Source organism: Hemitrygon akajei, chromosome 9 (assembly GCF_048418815.1).
Source record: "Hemitrygon akajei chromosome 9, sHemAka1.3, whole genome shotgun sequence".
NCBI classification, from domain to species: Eukaryota; Metazoa; Chordata; class Chondrichthyes; order Myliobatiformes; family Dasyatidae; genus Hemitrygon; species Hemitrygon akajei.
Genome location: NC_133132.1, coordinates 114,483,156 through 114,499,483, shown reverse-complemented (window position 1 = coordinate 114,499,483; position 16,328 = coordinate 114,483,156). Strand labels below are relative to the sequence as shown.

At 38.6% G+C, this 16,328-nt stretch overlaps 1 protein-coding gene across 18 annotated transcripts in view; it reads left to right on the top strand.

Moving 5' to 3' along the window:
* The window catches only part of LOC140733456 (myelin transcription factor 1-like protein), a 444,485-nt gene that overhangs the window by 353,322 nt on the left and 74,835 nt on the right, over positions 1-16,328 (top strand). For 17 of the 18 annotated variants that reach the window (XM_073056807.1, XM_073056806.1, XM_073056820.1 and 14 more), the window contains one exon: positions 5,827-6,075. The exons of the other annotated variant lie outside the window; for it this stretch is intronic. In XM_073056807.1, the coding sequence (XP_072912908.1) occupies positions 5,827-6,075 (249 nt within the window). The remainder of the gene's footprint in view (positions 1-5,826; positions 6,076-16,328) is intronic. 18 annotated transcript variants of the gene reach the window in all.

Below are 16,328 nucleotides of genomic sequence, written 5' to 3'. Positions count from 1 at the left end.
TTTTTAGTAGATTTTTGATTATTAAGTTGATTCAATTGTTCTATACTGTTTTTAAAATATGTTAATAATGTTATTAATGAAGTTTTAAAATAAAGTTATTTCAATGACTTTAAATTATTTCGATGTTTAAATTTGTTTTGTTAATTTGTTATCATAGATCTCCAGATTTAACAAATTGCAATGACAGTCTTGGCAGACAGTTGGAGAGAGGGTGGGAGTTAATGGCCCTGCAAATCTTTGCTGGGGCTGGACACTATAGTTAAGTTTGGAAGGCGTTATGCTGGGCCTTCCAGGTCAGTAAGAATCTGGCTTCCAGAATAAGAATCAGGCACAAAATCAGAATCAGAGTCAAAAATAGAATCAGAATTAGGTTTAATATCATCAGCATATGTTGTGAAATTTGTTATTTTGCAGCAGCAGTATATTGAAATACATTAAAAGAAAGTAACTTTAAATTAAAATAAGAAATATATATAAAAAATAAGTAGAGTTCATGGGTTCATTGTCCATTCAAAAATCTGATACTGGAGGGGTAAAGGCTGTTGCTGAAACATTGAGTGTGTGTCTTCAGGCTGCTGTACCACTTCCTTGATGGTAGCAATGAGAAGAGGGCATGTCTAGGGTGATGTGGGCCCTTAATGATAGATACCACATTTTGAAGCTGTCCTTTTGGAGCTGTCCTCAATGCTGGAGAGGCTTGTGCCCATGATGGAGCTGGCTGAGGTTACAACATTCTGCAGCTTTTTCTGATCCACTGCAATGGCCCCTCCATACCCTTTCCCTCGATGCAGACTGGTCTGTGTTTCTTCAACTTCCCCTTCATGAAGTCCACAATCAGTTCCTTGGTATTACTGACACTGAGTGAAATGTTGTTGCAACATCACTCAACAAGCTGATCTATCTATGCTTTCTCCACCTGAAATTCTGTGAACAATAATTGGCAAACTTATAGATGGCATTTGAGCTGTGCCTAGCCACATAGTCATGGGTGTAGAGAGAGTAGAGCAGTGTGCTAAACATGCATCCTTCTGATGCTCCAGTAATGAATGTCAACAAGGAAGAGATGTTGTTTCTGATCTCCACTGACTGTGGTCTCCTGGTGAGAAACTCCAGGATCCAGTTGCAGGGGGAGTTTCAAAGGCGTAGATTTTGAAACTTGTCTTTTAGAACTGAGGGTATAATTGTGTTGAATGCTGAACTGTAATCAACTTACAGCAGCCTGATATAGGTATTGCTATTGTCCAGGTGATCCAAGGCTGAATGGAGAGACTGTGAGATTGCATCCACTGTAGACCTATTGTGGCAATAGGCAAATTGCAACTGGTCCAGGTCTTTGCTTAGGCAGGAATTGAATATGATAAACTCTCTCAAAGCACTTTATCAGAGTCAATGTGAGTGCAATTGGGTGATAGTCATTGAGGCAGCTCACCCTGTTCTTCTTGGGCACTGGTATGATTGTACCACCTTTGAAGAAGGTGGACTGCTTCAATAAGAGATTGACGATATCCTTGAACACTCTCACTAGCTGATTGGCACTGGTGTTCAGTCCCCTACCAGATACATTATCAGAGCCTTGCAATTTACAAGAGTTCAGCCTCTTGAAAGATGTTCTTATGTTGGCTTTCAAAACAGAGATCACAGAGTCACCAGATTCTGCAGGAAGTTGCACAGCTGTGGTTTTATTCTCCCTTTCAAATAGTGCATAAAAGGCATTGAGCTCATCTGGGAGTGAAGCAAAACAGCCATTCATGATGTTAGGTTTTGTTTTGTAAGAAATAATGGCCTACAAGCCCTGCATCTGATTCCATCTTAACTTCAATCAGAATTGCTTTCTCGCTCTTAAAATAGCCTTTCCACTCTTAACATAGCCTTTTGCAGATCGTACTTGGATGTTTTATATAGTTCTGCTGGAAGAATGGAGATGGATGCTTGTTCTACATAAGAGCAGGATCAAGATAATCACCCCCTGGGTATCCTGTTACTCAAAAATTATCAGTGCCAGTGAGATCACTACATATCTCTGTACTCTAGCTGAATATATGAATAGTGCATCCAGTACCCATCAAGCAATGAAAGGTTTGGATATATCTGAGTCCATTCTACAGAACAGCCTGTTTAAAATATTATGATAGTTTACTTCCTGGTATCTAGCATGCTCTCTAAAGAGACATTATTATAGATGTTTCAGAGAATAAAACAACTCAATGAAAGCATGTTGAAAAACTTGTGACACATAACCTGATGCTTGTTTGAAACACACATTGCCATACTCTCATACATGACGTTTAATTCAGTAAACTTTTTCAACTTCTTTAAATGCCCTATATGTACTTTCCTGTGTATTCCACAAATATTTGGCAACAATCCCTTAAATATCCTAAATAGTTCACAGCCATGAAATTCATGATCTTTAAGGAAACACATACGAAAGCTCTTTCAAGAACATCCTCAATAAATTCAATTTAGAACAACCAAATTTCTGTGGCTAAAAAAAAATGCAACGTGAGAAATTTTAAGACATTGGACCTAGGAGAAGAGTTAGGACATTCAGGCCATTGAGTCTCCTCTGCCATTCCATCATGGCTGATTTATTTGTTTTATTTATTGGGAGAGAGTGCAGAACAGGACCTTCTGTTTCTTTGAGATATACCACCTGACGTAATCCTTGTCTAATCACGGGACAGTTTACAATGAGCAACGAACCTACCAACCAGTAGGTCTCTGGACTGTGTGAGGAAACCAGAGCACCCAGAGGAAACCCGTATACGTAAAGAACGTATAGACTTCTTTCAGGCAGGAGCTAGAATTGAACTTAGGTTGTCTGTACTGTAAAGCATTGTGCTAACCACTACACTACGTTATCCCTCTCAAACCCATTTGCCTGCTTTCACTCCACAGCCTTTGATGTCTTTACTAATCAACAGCCTGGCCTATTACTATATCACCGTGAAGTCTTCAAGGTGTCTGTTCCCAATCCCACAGTACTCATTGTTAAATCAGGTTTATACTGCATGAATAGAAAGTCAGGTTACAATTGATAATGGAATTATTTCCCGGATCACGTTTCTGTTGTCCTTTGTGTATCCTGTTCATGGACTCCTCTAGTTCATTGTTCTGTTAGACTATCTGTGATCCTATCAGGAAAAGGGTCATTTTTTGCCCTTTTGGATTATTAACACATAATTTTCTAAATGGAATGGATTTTTCCTCTCTTCCCCGTTTAGGTTGTCAGAGATTTCAGTCCTACGTTGTAAATCTTCCCAGCCACAGATGTGTCTTACTGAGGTTATGCAAATAGATCACTTTCTCTAGGTCAGGCATCTGGTCTTTGTAAAGTATCAGAAGGACTAGTTTTTTTTTTAAACTGGCCTATTCAGACAACAAGAAACTGTTAAAAGAAAACTTAGAGTTATCATAAAGTGTTGTATCAAGTATTTTGTGTTCTTTACTAGCTCTTTGAAGAGAACTTCAAAATTGCCATTCCAAATAATGTTAGGAACAAATAAAAAGACTTCTTTTAAAACTAACTATTTCAGTCACAGATCATTTGGTAGCTTGTCAAAACTTGATCTGAATTTCAAATAACTTAAATTGCATACATTTTGAATTTTGGTGTACTTACCAAATATGATGTTACCCTGCTTCTCTACCATAATTAAAATTTGAGCTTGTTAATATGGTAGAATATGCTTCTCGTATTCCATTGTCCTCAATCATATCTACTGTAATTTGGAAGGTGGAATGCAGAATTCTTATATTGTCATTTACGTGTGTTTGGTACACATTGCTGAGGACAAATTTCTGCAAAGTTCCAACTGAAAGTTGGACCTGTATTATTCATTACACTTGAAGCATATTATCAGTTAAAGTCACAATTGAGGGTATTTTTAAGGCAGTTCAGTAGCCAAATTCGCCGTGTGTGGCATTTCAATCTGTCTGCATTCAAAATATAGGAAGATAATTAAGACAAAGTGCCCCAAAGCAATTGGTTCTCATGAAACTAACTTAGCAAGACCTAACACCTTCAGGGAACAAGTATCAGGAGAGAAAATCATCAAGGAGAATGGAGGAAATTAAAATGATCACTTCAATCAGACTCATCAAGAAGCAAAAACCTAATAAACCCGTTTGAAATGAATATGTGCAGTCCTAGCACAATTCCTGAAATCCTGACATTAGACATACTTTCCTGACCAATTTCTCTCTCTAGTAGAGCACTGTCTAAATTAGTTAACTTATTTTGTTTCCCCATTTAGCTCTGTCATTCTATCTGCATGACTCCACACTTCCACTTGTTTTCAGTTCAGGAACCTTCCCCTTATCATTTCTCTTCTGTAATATACTTCATCTCACCAGCTTTGACCTTATCCCCATTTTGTCCTAATTATCTCTGAAGTTATTCATAATGCCCATCTAAAGCATGCAGTCTTAACCCCTACTTAATTTGCTCCCTGTTTCTTGCCAGGTTTTTTCTCTTCTTGCATGTGATGTATTCATTGTCAGGTGAATGAACTTTGTTATCACTGGTGCAGTCACTTCATATCCTATTAGGAGAACTAATGAAGTGTTTCCAAGGCGCCTTTTTTTTTCCAGGAAATGTAATTACTTTTAATGAGCAGTCAGAGCTCTTTGTTGCATGTGAAGTAGACCACATCAAATTGTCCATCCAAGGGCAATGCCTAGATCATCAACTTATGACCCGTTAAAGAACGAATAAACTTGAAACTGTCAAATGATCTGAATAGCCAAGAGTTCATGAACTACTATTGATAGGTCTCCTGTAATTTACTGTTAGGTAAAGTAGACACCACTGATTAAGGAACAAAGAGGCCATCAATGAAGAACAGGGAATGTGCAGATTTTGTTGGCAGATGCAGTTAATGTTAACAAAATTGTACAGGATGAGGGCAGTCAGTATCATCTGTCCCCTGCAACATGTCTTCAGGGAACTTATGACATCTGGGTCCTGTAGCACATCATGTAGAAAGAGCAATCTTTGCGTAATACTATTGCAACTGTCAAGGGAAGAGTCGACATAAGCAGTGGCCTTGATTATCCCTGAAGTCAGTTTAGCCAAGGAAAGAGAATTAAGGATGAGTTAGCCAGTGCTGAGTGACATTGATGGGTCTAAATTGCTTCAAGTTAGATAAACTGCTGGCAGGCCTTGGCTAATTTGTTGATCCTTGATTGTAATGTTGCCTGCGAAACCACAAAAGAGTAATGTAATAAATTACATCTTTCAGAGACACTGGAGGATGGATACTGTACAACTGGAAAAGAAACATTATTCATGGAGAACTGCATATCTGTCTATACTGAAACTACAAACGATTTAAATGTTAGATTATGAGATTTAGTAGATTTGCAAAGACTATGTTGTAAGTAGCTGTAAAATGATACATTCTTCATTAATCTCCTCATCCTCTTTCCCCAGCAATTTTTTGAAATTTGTATTTTTTCCTGGAGAAAAACTGCCAAAATTTACAGCAAGATCATATTTTTCTATCTAGAAATCAAATATGGAATGCATGGTTCTTTTTGTTCAAAATTTGGGAAGGCAATTTTTATTGGTCTTTTTTGATATTGCAAGTAATGCAGAAAGGATTGGATGCCAGTCATTTTGACCAAAGTACAAGAGGAGCAGTTCAAGGTTCCAAGTTCATTCTCCTGAGAGTGTTTTCCTTTTGCTTCATGGGGACGTGACATTATTCACAAAGTAATGCATAAAGCTATCATTAATTTAATATCAGACTAAATAGAGAGAGTTTACAGTGTAACTGGTATGCAGTGCAAAGTCAGTTAAAAGGGATGATCTTTATTATACAGAATCCTGAGATCGAGGTGGATGAGAATGGAACCCTAGATCTGAGCATGAACAAACAGAGACACAGGGACGGCAGCTGTGGCAGCAGCAGCAGCACTGGCCTGCTGACTCCATTAGAGCCAATGTCCCCACAGCGACAGAACATGATGGTCAACAAGTGCTATGCAATGAACGAGAGTGATTGCTGGGACTTCCCGGTAGACTACACCAAAATGAAACCTGGGACGATGGATGAGGAGGACCCCAAAGAGGTACTTGTGAAAGGCCAATTTAAAATAAAACAAGCAAATGACAAAACGCCTGAGGTTTACTGATTATGCATATTCCTGCTGTGCAAAGATAGAATTAAGTGTTTTTCCATCAATTGCAAAGAATTATGATGCATTTTGACATTCCTTTTTTCTCCTGTAACTTTTTTTTTGCTGGTCATTCAGGGATCATCGTTGGTGAAGCAGCTCAGAGGAGCCCAAGTGTATAATTTAACATATGCATATAGACAAAGGTGAAATAGTCTGTGTTAATGATATCAGCTGATGATAATTCACAATTTTTGCACATGGAATCAGTATTTTCATTAATCCAGTCCCAGACAATGTCATTGGAACTGCTATTGAATAGTAATAATAGAAAAAAAACAGAAGGTGAAGAAAGGGGAGTTGGGGGAAAAAAATCCTTCATATGTTCACATTAATCATAAGAGCATATACACCTGGACTTTATTAAGAGAACCTTGATGGTGAGGTCACCACATGACACTTGATTGACATCCCTGACTGAATATGACATTTTTGCTTGTTAATTATTATTGATCTCTAGCCAACAATATAATATTAGAAAGAGTGGCCCCCTGGTGGTCATTTGTGCTTAAGCCTGTATATTCATGTTTTCCTTCAATGGTAGCTGCTTTTCTTGCTGGCCAGAGATTTTTAATTGCTTTTCAGCAGCAACAAACGTATTTTATTTCCCAGAAATCTAAAGAGAAAGATAAAAAAAAATCTGAGATGCATAAATTCAATTTTGTCAGAAAACCCCAAACTCAAGTCATCCTTTCTTTCATCAGCTGCTGATTTTGAATATCTTACTTAGTTCAGATTGCAGCATTTGCAGGTTTTTAAAAATACTGTGCTGTAGGAGATGTGTCCAGTGGCAAGCCATGGCATTTGAAATAACTGCAAGTGGCTGCAAATCTACATCTGCTGTGATGTACTCTGTTATGTGTACACAGTTAGCCAGAGGAGTGCATATACAAAATTAAAATTCAGTTCTGGTCACCTCACTACAGGAATGATGTGGAAACTATAGAAAGGGTGCAGAGGAGATTTACAAGGATGTTGCCTGGATTGGGGAGTATGTTTTATGAAAATAGGTTGAACTCGGCCTTTTCTCCTTGGAGCGACGGAGGATGAGAGGTGACCTGATAGAGGTGTACAAGATGATGAGAGGCATTGGTCATGTGGACAGTCAGAGGCTTTTTCCCAGGGCTGAAATGGCTAGCATGAGAGGGCACAGTTTTAAGGTGCTTGGAAGTAGGTACAGAGGAGATATCAGGGGTAAGTTTTTTTTATGCAGAGAGTGGTGAGTGCGAGGAATGGGCTGCTGGAGACGGTAGTGGAGGCAGATACAATAGGGTCTTTTAGGAGACTCTTGGATAGGTATAACCATATTACAATTACAGCACTGAAACAGGCCATCTCTGCCCTTCAAGTCCGTGCCGACGCTTACACTCACCTAGTCCCACTGGCCCGCACTCAGCCCATAACCCTCCATTCCTTTCCTATCCATATGCCTATCCAATTTTACTTCAAATGACAATACCAAATCTGCCTCTACCACTTCTACTGGAAGTTCATTCCACACAGCTACCACTCTCTGAGTAAAGAAATTCCACCTCGTGTTACCCTCAAACTTTTGCCCCCTAACTCTCAAATCATGTCCTCTTGTTTGAATCTTGTTTGGTACATGGAGCTTAGAAAAATAGAGGGCTCTGTGTAACCCCAGATAATTTCTAAAGTAAATACCTGTTTGGCACAGCATTGTGGGCTGAAGAGCCTGTATTATGCTGTAGGTGTTCTATGTTCAATGTTCTAAACAGTAGAATAGCAGAGGATTAAAAATGTTTTGTTTCAGACCAAACTGGTGATTTAGATTGCTGCACTTTTATGTCCTCAGAACATTCTTGCCATAGGATTTTAATTTCTCACTGGGATGAGTCAAAGGAATGTAAAAGCGAGAACTGTATGTGTGTGTCTACTCTGTTCAAATAGTCATTTGGATTTGAGGATGATGTGTTTGCACTTCAGTCCTGTGGCTTTTGATGAGGTGAATGTGAGTCCCACAGCCTCTGTGCTTTGTGGGGCAGGGAATGTTTGACAGGGAATGTGAGAGGTTAGTGTGGAACTAATACACTCCTTCAAGCATTTACTTTGGCTTTCTGGGTGCTCCTTCGAAAGTGACTCATGTTCTCAGCATTCTTCCAATGCTTCTTTCCATTTTGATCAGTAATGGGCCATGGCTTCCCCTGGAGAAATATGTGACTTTTTTTTTCAAGAAGGCTTTAAGAATTTCCTTGAGTTGTTTCCTGTGTCTTCCTGTGAATCTTTTGATGTGATGAACTGTGGCATAGAGTTCCAGCTTAAGGAGTCTGTTGTCAGGCAGACAAACAAGGTGGTCTGTGCCACAGAGTGAAATGAGCTTCTCAGTAATGGATATGTTGACCTGGGGGAGAACATTTGAGTTGGTTTGCTAATCCTGTCAGTAGACTTGAAAGATTCTGCAGAGATGTGATATGTAACTCTGCCAGACATGCTTCGTAATGTCTTTTGCAAAACTTCTAAGGATCACCATACAGGAGAGTGTAGAGATCTCCTTCTGTTGGAATAAAACTTTTAGTAGTTTCCACTCCAAAGGTCAGCATACCTCAGCTCAAAAATGGAAATCCAGCTGCTTTTTCCCCTCTGTTGTATTGACGGATCCTTATTACCAATGAGTACTTTGCCAACTAGTCTTGAATCAGAGAAAGTTTGTGCCATAGGTCAATGCCATTCATCCCATCCTGTATATGCCAGTAAGGAAAACTACTCAGATTACTCCATTTCAGCAGCAGATCCACTGCCCCGCAGGTCAACACTTCAAGTCAATAACCAGGCTGTTTCTAAATGTGATCAGGTTTTCTACCTCTAGCATCCCTTTCAGATGGTGAGTTCTGAACTCTGACCACCTTCTGGGTGGAAGAAAGACTTTCTTTGTCTCCTTTCTAACCTTTCAACTAACTGCTTCAAATCTATGCTTCCTGATTTTTGTCCACCGTATGAGGAATCCATTACCTTCCTATTTATGCTATTCTAAGCTCCACATAATTTTATATATCTTTATAGTTAGTCCTCTGCCTCTTCTGATACAGAAGCAAAAGAAATAAATAGCTCTAGCTTATCCAATATTTCCTCGCAACTTTTATTTTCCAGTCCTGGCAGCATCCTCACAAACATCCTTTGTATCCACCCCAATGCAATCACATCTTTCCTACAATGCAGTTACCTGAACTGTACACAGTTTTCAAATGGTGAAACAACTCCACCTCAGGAGGACATATAAAATGTGAGTTACAATTTCAGTACAAAGTGTTCAGTCAGGGTTAAGCAAGCACAGGGTACACAATTTTTATTCTGTAGCTTGTTCTTTACATCGCTGTTAGTAACAAAAATGAAATTAAGCTAACTTCCTCAGTTCATTCACTAACAGAATCAGCATAAATAGAGAAGCAAAATGAAAATCACAATATGAACTCTAAACACAAAGTATACTGCAGATGCTGTGGTCAAATCAACACGTACAAACAAGCTGGAGGAACTCAGCAGATCGGGCAGCATCCGTGGAGACGAGCAGTCAACATTTCGGGTCGAGACCTGACGAAGGGTCTCAGCCCGAAACGTTGACTGCTCGTTTCCACGGACAATATGAACTCTAATTTACAGAAAAGTCTTTTTCTATCTGTTCTGCCTATCCATCTTATAAAATAATTTATGACTGGTCATGTACAGACACCTCATTGTTCTGTAATTGTCTGTTGGCCTGTAACATGCTGTCAGTCAGGTGGATGAAGCACCTTGATCCTTACTTCACCTTTCTCCTGTCTGTCAGTCAGGTGGACCAAGCGCACTGCTCCTTACTTCGCCCTTCTCCTGTTGCAGCCAATGTATTTCTTCTCATCCTTCACTTTTCCACTTTTGCTTTCTCTAAACCTCGCTACTTCCATCTGCAGCCCAGTGCTTCCAGCAGTGTGTAAAAGCATTCACCCAAGATCAATGGAAATTCTGGAGTAAATTCATCAGAAGCTTGAAAATGGCCCTTTGTTCAGATTTATAACATTACCGTTTTATCCTCCTGTATTTCTGTCAGGGTTATTCTGCCAATTTGTCAAAGTAACAGCGGGGAGGAATTCCACAAAAATCTCAATGCATTTTATTATCAACTTTGGCTTTTCATGGTATAACATCCTTTCCCAGATGTTTACTGTTCACTGATAAGCTCTTTGGTGAACCAAATGTATAAGCTCTTATACTTTTCCTGATAGAAGGCTTTCCCGGGTTTCAGCTCACATCTACTTTGCAGCGTATTTTGCCGCACCTTAAGCTGAATGCTCCAAATGCACGGATTCCTCGCAGAGGCTGGTTAACCTCCTTCCCAGCTAGTCTTGCTTTACAATCACCCTGGCTAAGGCTTTGGTTCTGTTTTACAAAAGCTGGGATGAAAATTTGCACGTTCTCCTTACCCACAGTAAAGCATTTGTCCTTAGTTTCTCACCCCATTGTCTCCCCAGTCCAGTCTTCTTGACCCTCTGAGCCCAAGATCTAGCTTCACTTAAACTTCCTTTGTGGATAGCACGGTGACAGAGCCAGATCAGTTGTTGCCACACAGTGAGTCAAACTGCATGGATTTTGGATGTTCTCCCTGAGACTGCATGGGTTTCTTCTGGGTATTCCAGTTTCTTCCCACCTTCCAAAGATGTGCAAGTTAGTAAGGCATCAGATGGTGTAGATGGGAAGTGGACTGGAAGAATTTTTAAAATACATTAATGTAAGATCAGTGTAAATGGCACAAATGGTGAGCTAAAGGATGTGTTTCCTTGCTGTGTCTATGACTCTCCAGCTCTCCCATGCATTTTCAAGATTTTCTATCTTAGTTCAGACTCGTGCTTTTCTTTTTGCCCATTATTTGCTTTCCATCAAGTTCTGAAGGCAATGTTTGACAGCCAATCAGAGGAGCGCAGCAGGTCGGGCAGCATCTATGGAGAGGAATAAACAGTTGATATGTCTTCATCAGGAAAGGTCTTGGCCTGAAAGGTTGACTATTTATTCGTCTCCATAGATATTGCCCGGCCTGCTGAGTTTCTGCAGCATTTGTGTGTTACTCTGGATTTCCAGCATCTACAAAATCTCTTGTGTTTAACAGCTGGGCCTTATGTAACCTGTCTATCCAATGGACCCATTAATAATGATTAGGGAACTGAGGTAAAAGACGAGCCAGAGGTTTTTAAAAACTAAGGATGTGTAGGCTAAATACACCAATATTAATATTTGAAATGATCTGCAGCTTGAGAAAGATAACCTGAAAACTGTAAATTACTGGAACTTGATGGCACTCTGCCACTGTGTAAAAATATCTCTTTGTACTTAACCTCCCTCTGTTTCATGAATTTTCAGCATTCATGGCCCATTAAATTAATCACAGAAAGTTAGGTCTAGTAATTAACACCAGAGGTACCTTTTAATAATATGATAATTGTTAATGACTAACAATCAACCTCTTATAGCTAGAAAATGAACAGTTGCAAATGTGGAATCTCAGTCCTCCATTGTTGTTGAATTTTTTTAAGTATCTCTTTTTTTTCTTACTTTTCCTTGTTGTATCCTTGCTTCTCTGTCTCTTAACCTATTTTTGTTCACTTTTCCTGTCTTATTTGAGTATACAGTGAAATAATGTGTCAATGAAACATTACGGATATTTCTAAAGATAATTTACAATACATTGCTGCAAATTAATTAAACTCTTACTCTTTTGGTGCTTTTCCTGGAGCCTCAATTCACTGGGTCTTCCAAAACCATAGTCAGTAGAATTCCTAGAATATCATATCAATTTTCTCAGGCATGCCTATGATCAGAGATGGATGAAAATTCTGCTCTGTTGACTGGCATGACTTTACCTTAGGGGAAAAATCACACAGTTCAGATGCTGGCCCAAACTGCTGTCCACAAATGGCTGCTCCCTTCCCTTCAGCAAGTGATTGCCTCTCTGCCATCCAGAGTCATTAAACCTTAAAATCGTAGAGTCCAGAAATGGTGACTATTATGCCACTTAGACATAATCTAGGCTGAAATTCCTTTGCTGAGGGAACAGTGCACTAGCTTTTGGCTGAAACATTCGGCCAAAGGCAGGCTAAACATCATGTACGTACATAAATTGACATTTGGCTTTGTATGAAGAAAAGCAAGTGAGTTCAGCAGGCTAATACTTCTCCCTTTGTCAACATTATTCAACTAGATTATCACGTTGCTGTTGCAGAAGCTTGCGATTCCTGAAGTCATATTTCATACAAGGAAAAACTGACTTTATTTTAGACATAATCTAATGATTACATCTTTGCTTTGGGGTGTGATGAAAGGTGAAATATATTCACAGGTTCTTGCCTTCTATTTGTTGCTCTTCTGTGTGAGTTAAATCTGTTTCTCTGGACAATTAACTACAGAAGAGTGCAGATTTCTACTATTTAGATGGTCTGGTTGTCAATGCTAACACTTAACTTCATTGACTTGTTAATAAGCATTGTCTGATTATTCTTAGTGTACAGCCAGTACTTTAAATGAGAATTAAAATGGTTGTATTATACTTTTTCATTATCACACTAAGATCTTTGTAATTCTCTTTAGAGTGCATGCGCATTCACACAGGGAGACACATACAAACATCTCTCCAATCAGAAACTTTCTTACTATTGGCGTTGAAACAACTACGTTAGTACAATTGTAATATAATGTAACTTTTGCACCAGCTTAGAACTATATTAATAGTGAAATGCCCAATGTCTGTGATCAGTGATGGAGCCAATAGTACAATAAAGTATTTAACATCTGAGATTAGATATGATAGTTTCACACACTGGTCCAGAATAGAATTGTCCAGAATTACAGGGAAGAGAAGTTGGCACACTTGAAAAAGAGTTAAAATAAAAATGAAAATGAGTATAAATAAACTAACCTGCTGTTTCTGGTGGCAGTTTAGTGCCAATTAAAATAAATTCCAAGTGCAGATATGCTATTTTTAATATCATTACAATCTTAGCACAAATCAAACTGCTAAAAATAGGGCATTAAGGAAAACAATTAATGCTTTGAGAACCAGCAGGTGAGGGCGCAGACAATTAAGACATGGAATACTGGACTGTAGAAAGTCTAACAACTGATCATATTATTGACATAAACAGCCTTGAAACTAAAGTTCACTCTGATGCCTTCAAGTAATATTTCACCTCGCTTTTAGTCAAGGTGCTTTATACTCAGGTAAGCTTTGCAAGACACCTGTTTCTGAAAATAAGCTATGCAAGGTATTCACTGATTCAATTAAAATTTCCCATCTCTCATGGAAAGTTCAAGAAAGTTGGTAATCCATCGGTACACCCTTTGGAGGCACTATTGTTAAGGTCTTTGGCTCAAAATCTATAAACCACATGGCAGAAATATAAATCTATGCTCAGACATATAAATGTTCACTGATCATCGCTGTACACAGTTGTAAAGTTGTGTTGTGTATGTGAACTAAGCAAGAATTGTCTGTAGCAATAACATTTTATATATACAACTGTTTGCACTGGCAACTTTTGGAAAAGAGCAGCAATTCAGGCCCTCTCAGCAGCACACCTCACCACAACATCACACCAGCCGAAGGGGCATTTTTCTGGAGTACTTGAAAAAAAAGACAGAACTGGTGGCATATTTGCAGCTGATCAGAGGCCTAGTATAGCTGCAGATCAATAGCTTATTGAGAGACCTCATGAATCCAGCTTCAGAATGGAAGCTTCTTCATTTACAGATCAGGAGAATCAGTGATTTTACTCCATATCAATGAAAATTGTTTTGTTCCATTGAGCCTCTGGCAGCAACAGTGCGTAGGAGCCCTCTGCTGTTTTCACCCTTTAAGAGTTGACCTACTGAAGATGCCCAGGCATGGAATTCTTTAAATCTTGGTGAAGTAGTTGCTGGTTTATGTGAGCTGAAAGACATTACCCAGCAGTAGAAACAAAGTTAATGAGAAGGTTTGTTTTCATAGAAGGGTCAGTTGTATGTCTGTCAAATGGTGCTGATTTCTTAGTGTAAGAAAATTACATTGCCAACCAACAGCTGAAGGAACTTCAATGGAGAGAAAAACAGTTAACATTTCAGATTAATGATATTTGTCATCTACTTCTGGTCAAGAGTCAGGAAAACCATTCAAATCAAGCGGGTCTTCGCATTTTGAAGAGATATCCCAAAAAGAAATGGCAGAACACACTAAGAAATTTAGATCACAAGATGGTCCAGAGCAGGCAGCTCAAGATTTCTTCCTTCTATTCCACCATAACACATTACACAGCAGAATTACAAAGTCAAGAAAATCACAAAGATTTGTCAAACTTCACACATGTTCAGTTCTATAATTCCCATAAAATCATAAAACTATCTTAAATTTTAAAGGCATTATTTACTTAGGAAATTATTAGCTTCCATTAAAAATATGGAATGGGAATTGGTGGTAGAGCTTGTGTTGCATACTGTTCATACAAATCAAATCGTTGCACAGTGCCTTGTGTTAAAACAGGTAAAACAAAATACAAAATAAAATGCAATAGCTACAGAGAAAGTGCTGTGCAGATAAACAATAAGGTGCAAGATCATAACAAGGTCGATTGTGAGGTCAAGAGTGTATCTGCTTGTGCTAGGGAACCATTCAATAGTCTTACAGCAGTGGTGTAGAAGTTGTCCTGGAGCCTAGTGATATGTGCTTTCACTCCGTTAGACCTTCTGCCCGTTGGGAGAGGAGAGAAGGTCAGGAATGGATGGGGTCTTTGATTATACTGGCTGCTTTAAGAAGTGAGAAGTACAGATAGAGTGCATGGATGGGAGGCTGGTTTTTGTGATGTTCTCAGGGCTCAGTCAAAGGCTGTATCTTGTTATGTTTTGCTGAGTTTACTTTAATTATTATTTCTTATCCCTTCCACCTCTCATTATTCTCTGCTACACCATGTCCATGAACTCCCTGAGTTATGAATGATCTGACTAAAGGAAAGCATAGTTTACTCATATTGTCATGTACATTTTAATGCATTTTTCAAGTTAGTATTAGTATTAAAGTATTTCATGGTATTCATTAATGACAAGATGCAGTATATATTCTATTACTTTAATTACTGGCAGTGTTATACTAATCATTCAACAAAATGAAAGAATTTTAGCAAGAGTATGTAGAAAGTGGACATTTCAGACTGAAGGACAAACCTTCATCATATTTAACAAGAATGATGAGAGTTGAGGTGATTTGTATTAAGAGGAAAAAAGGTGCTACATGCTTAGGGGAGGAGACAAGGTGCTTAGTTAGGAAGAGATTGCTGATAAAATGATAGCAAAAGTGGGGGTAGTTGAGGTAATGGATAGGATGGAAGTTAATAGTCAGGTAGGTCATGTTTAAAGTGAATAAATTGTTTGCATTCCATATTGATGGAGAAAAGTGCAGATGGAGGAAGGCTATGGAAAAGATGGAGTCATACTCCAAGGAAGCAAAAGAACAGAGGAGAGATTTGAAGGAGGCTTAAAAGATTGTAACAGGTTTAGATAAGGGAAGCAAAGAAAAGACTTTCCCCATTAGCTCATATTACAAGGGTTAATGGGCATAGATTTAATGAAACTTTATGAGAGGGATGCATGGTGAAGTGAATAACTTTTTTATGAAGTAAGAATTGATGATGCAGTTACTGCCTATGGTGTTGGTAAATGCTGAGATAATCTATGATTTCAAAAGGACATCTGTGGGAAATAACCTTGCAAGGCTATGTGGATAGAGTAGGGGAATGGAACTGACTGGATTGCCGTACAGAGAGCCAGCATGAACTTCATTAAATCAAATGGCCTTCTATGCATTAATGACTCTATGTTGCACTTGTTGACTTTGATATTGCAAAACTTCAGACCAAGTCTTTGTTCAACACTTTTCCATTCAAGGAACTTCATGTTACATTTATTAAAATATGAACAATTAACATTATTCCAAATTTATCATCACTATAACAGAATGTCAGAACTTACTGGTAGTTAAATTTAATCATTTTGTGGCCACCACACACCATTACTTGAAGGATTTCTGGGTTATTTGCACTGACTAGATCTGGATGAAAGACTGGACCTAGAGTTGAGATTTTTGATTGGAGAAAGGCTAACTTTGAGGAGATGCGAAGGGATTTAGAGAGAGTGGATTGGGTCAA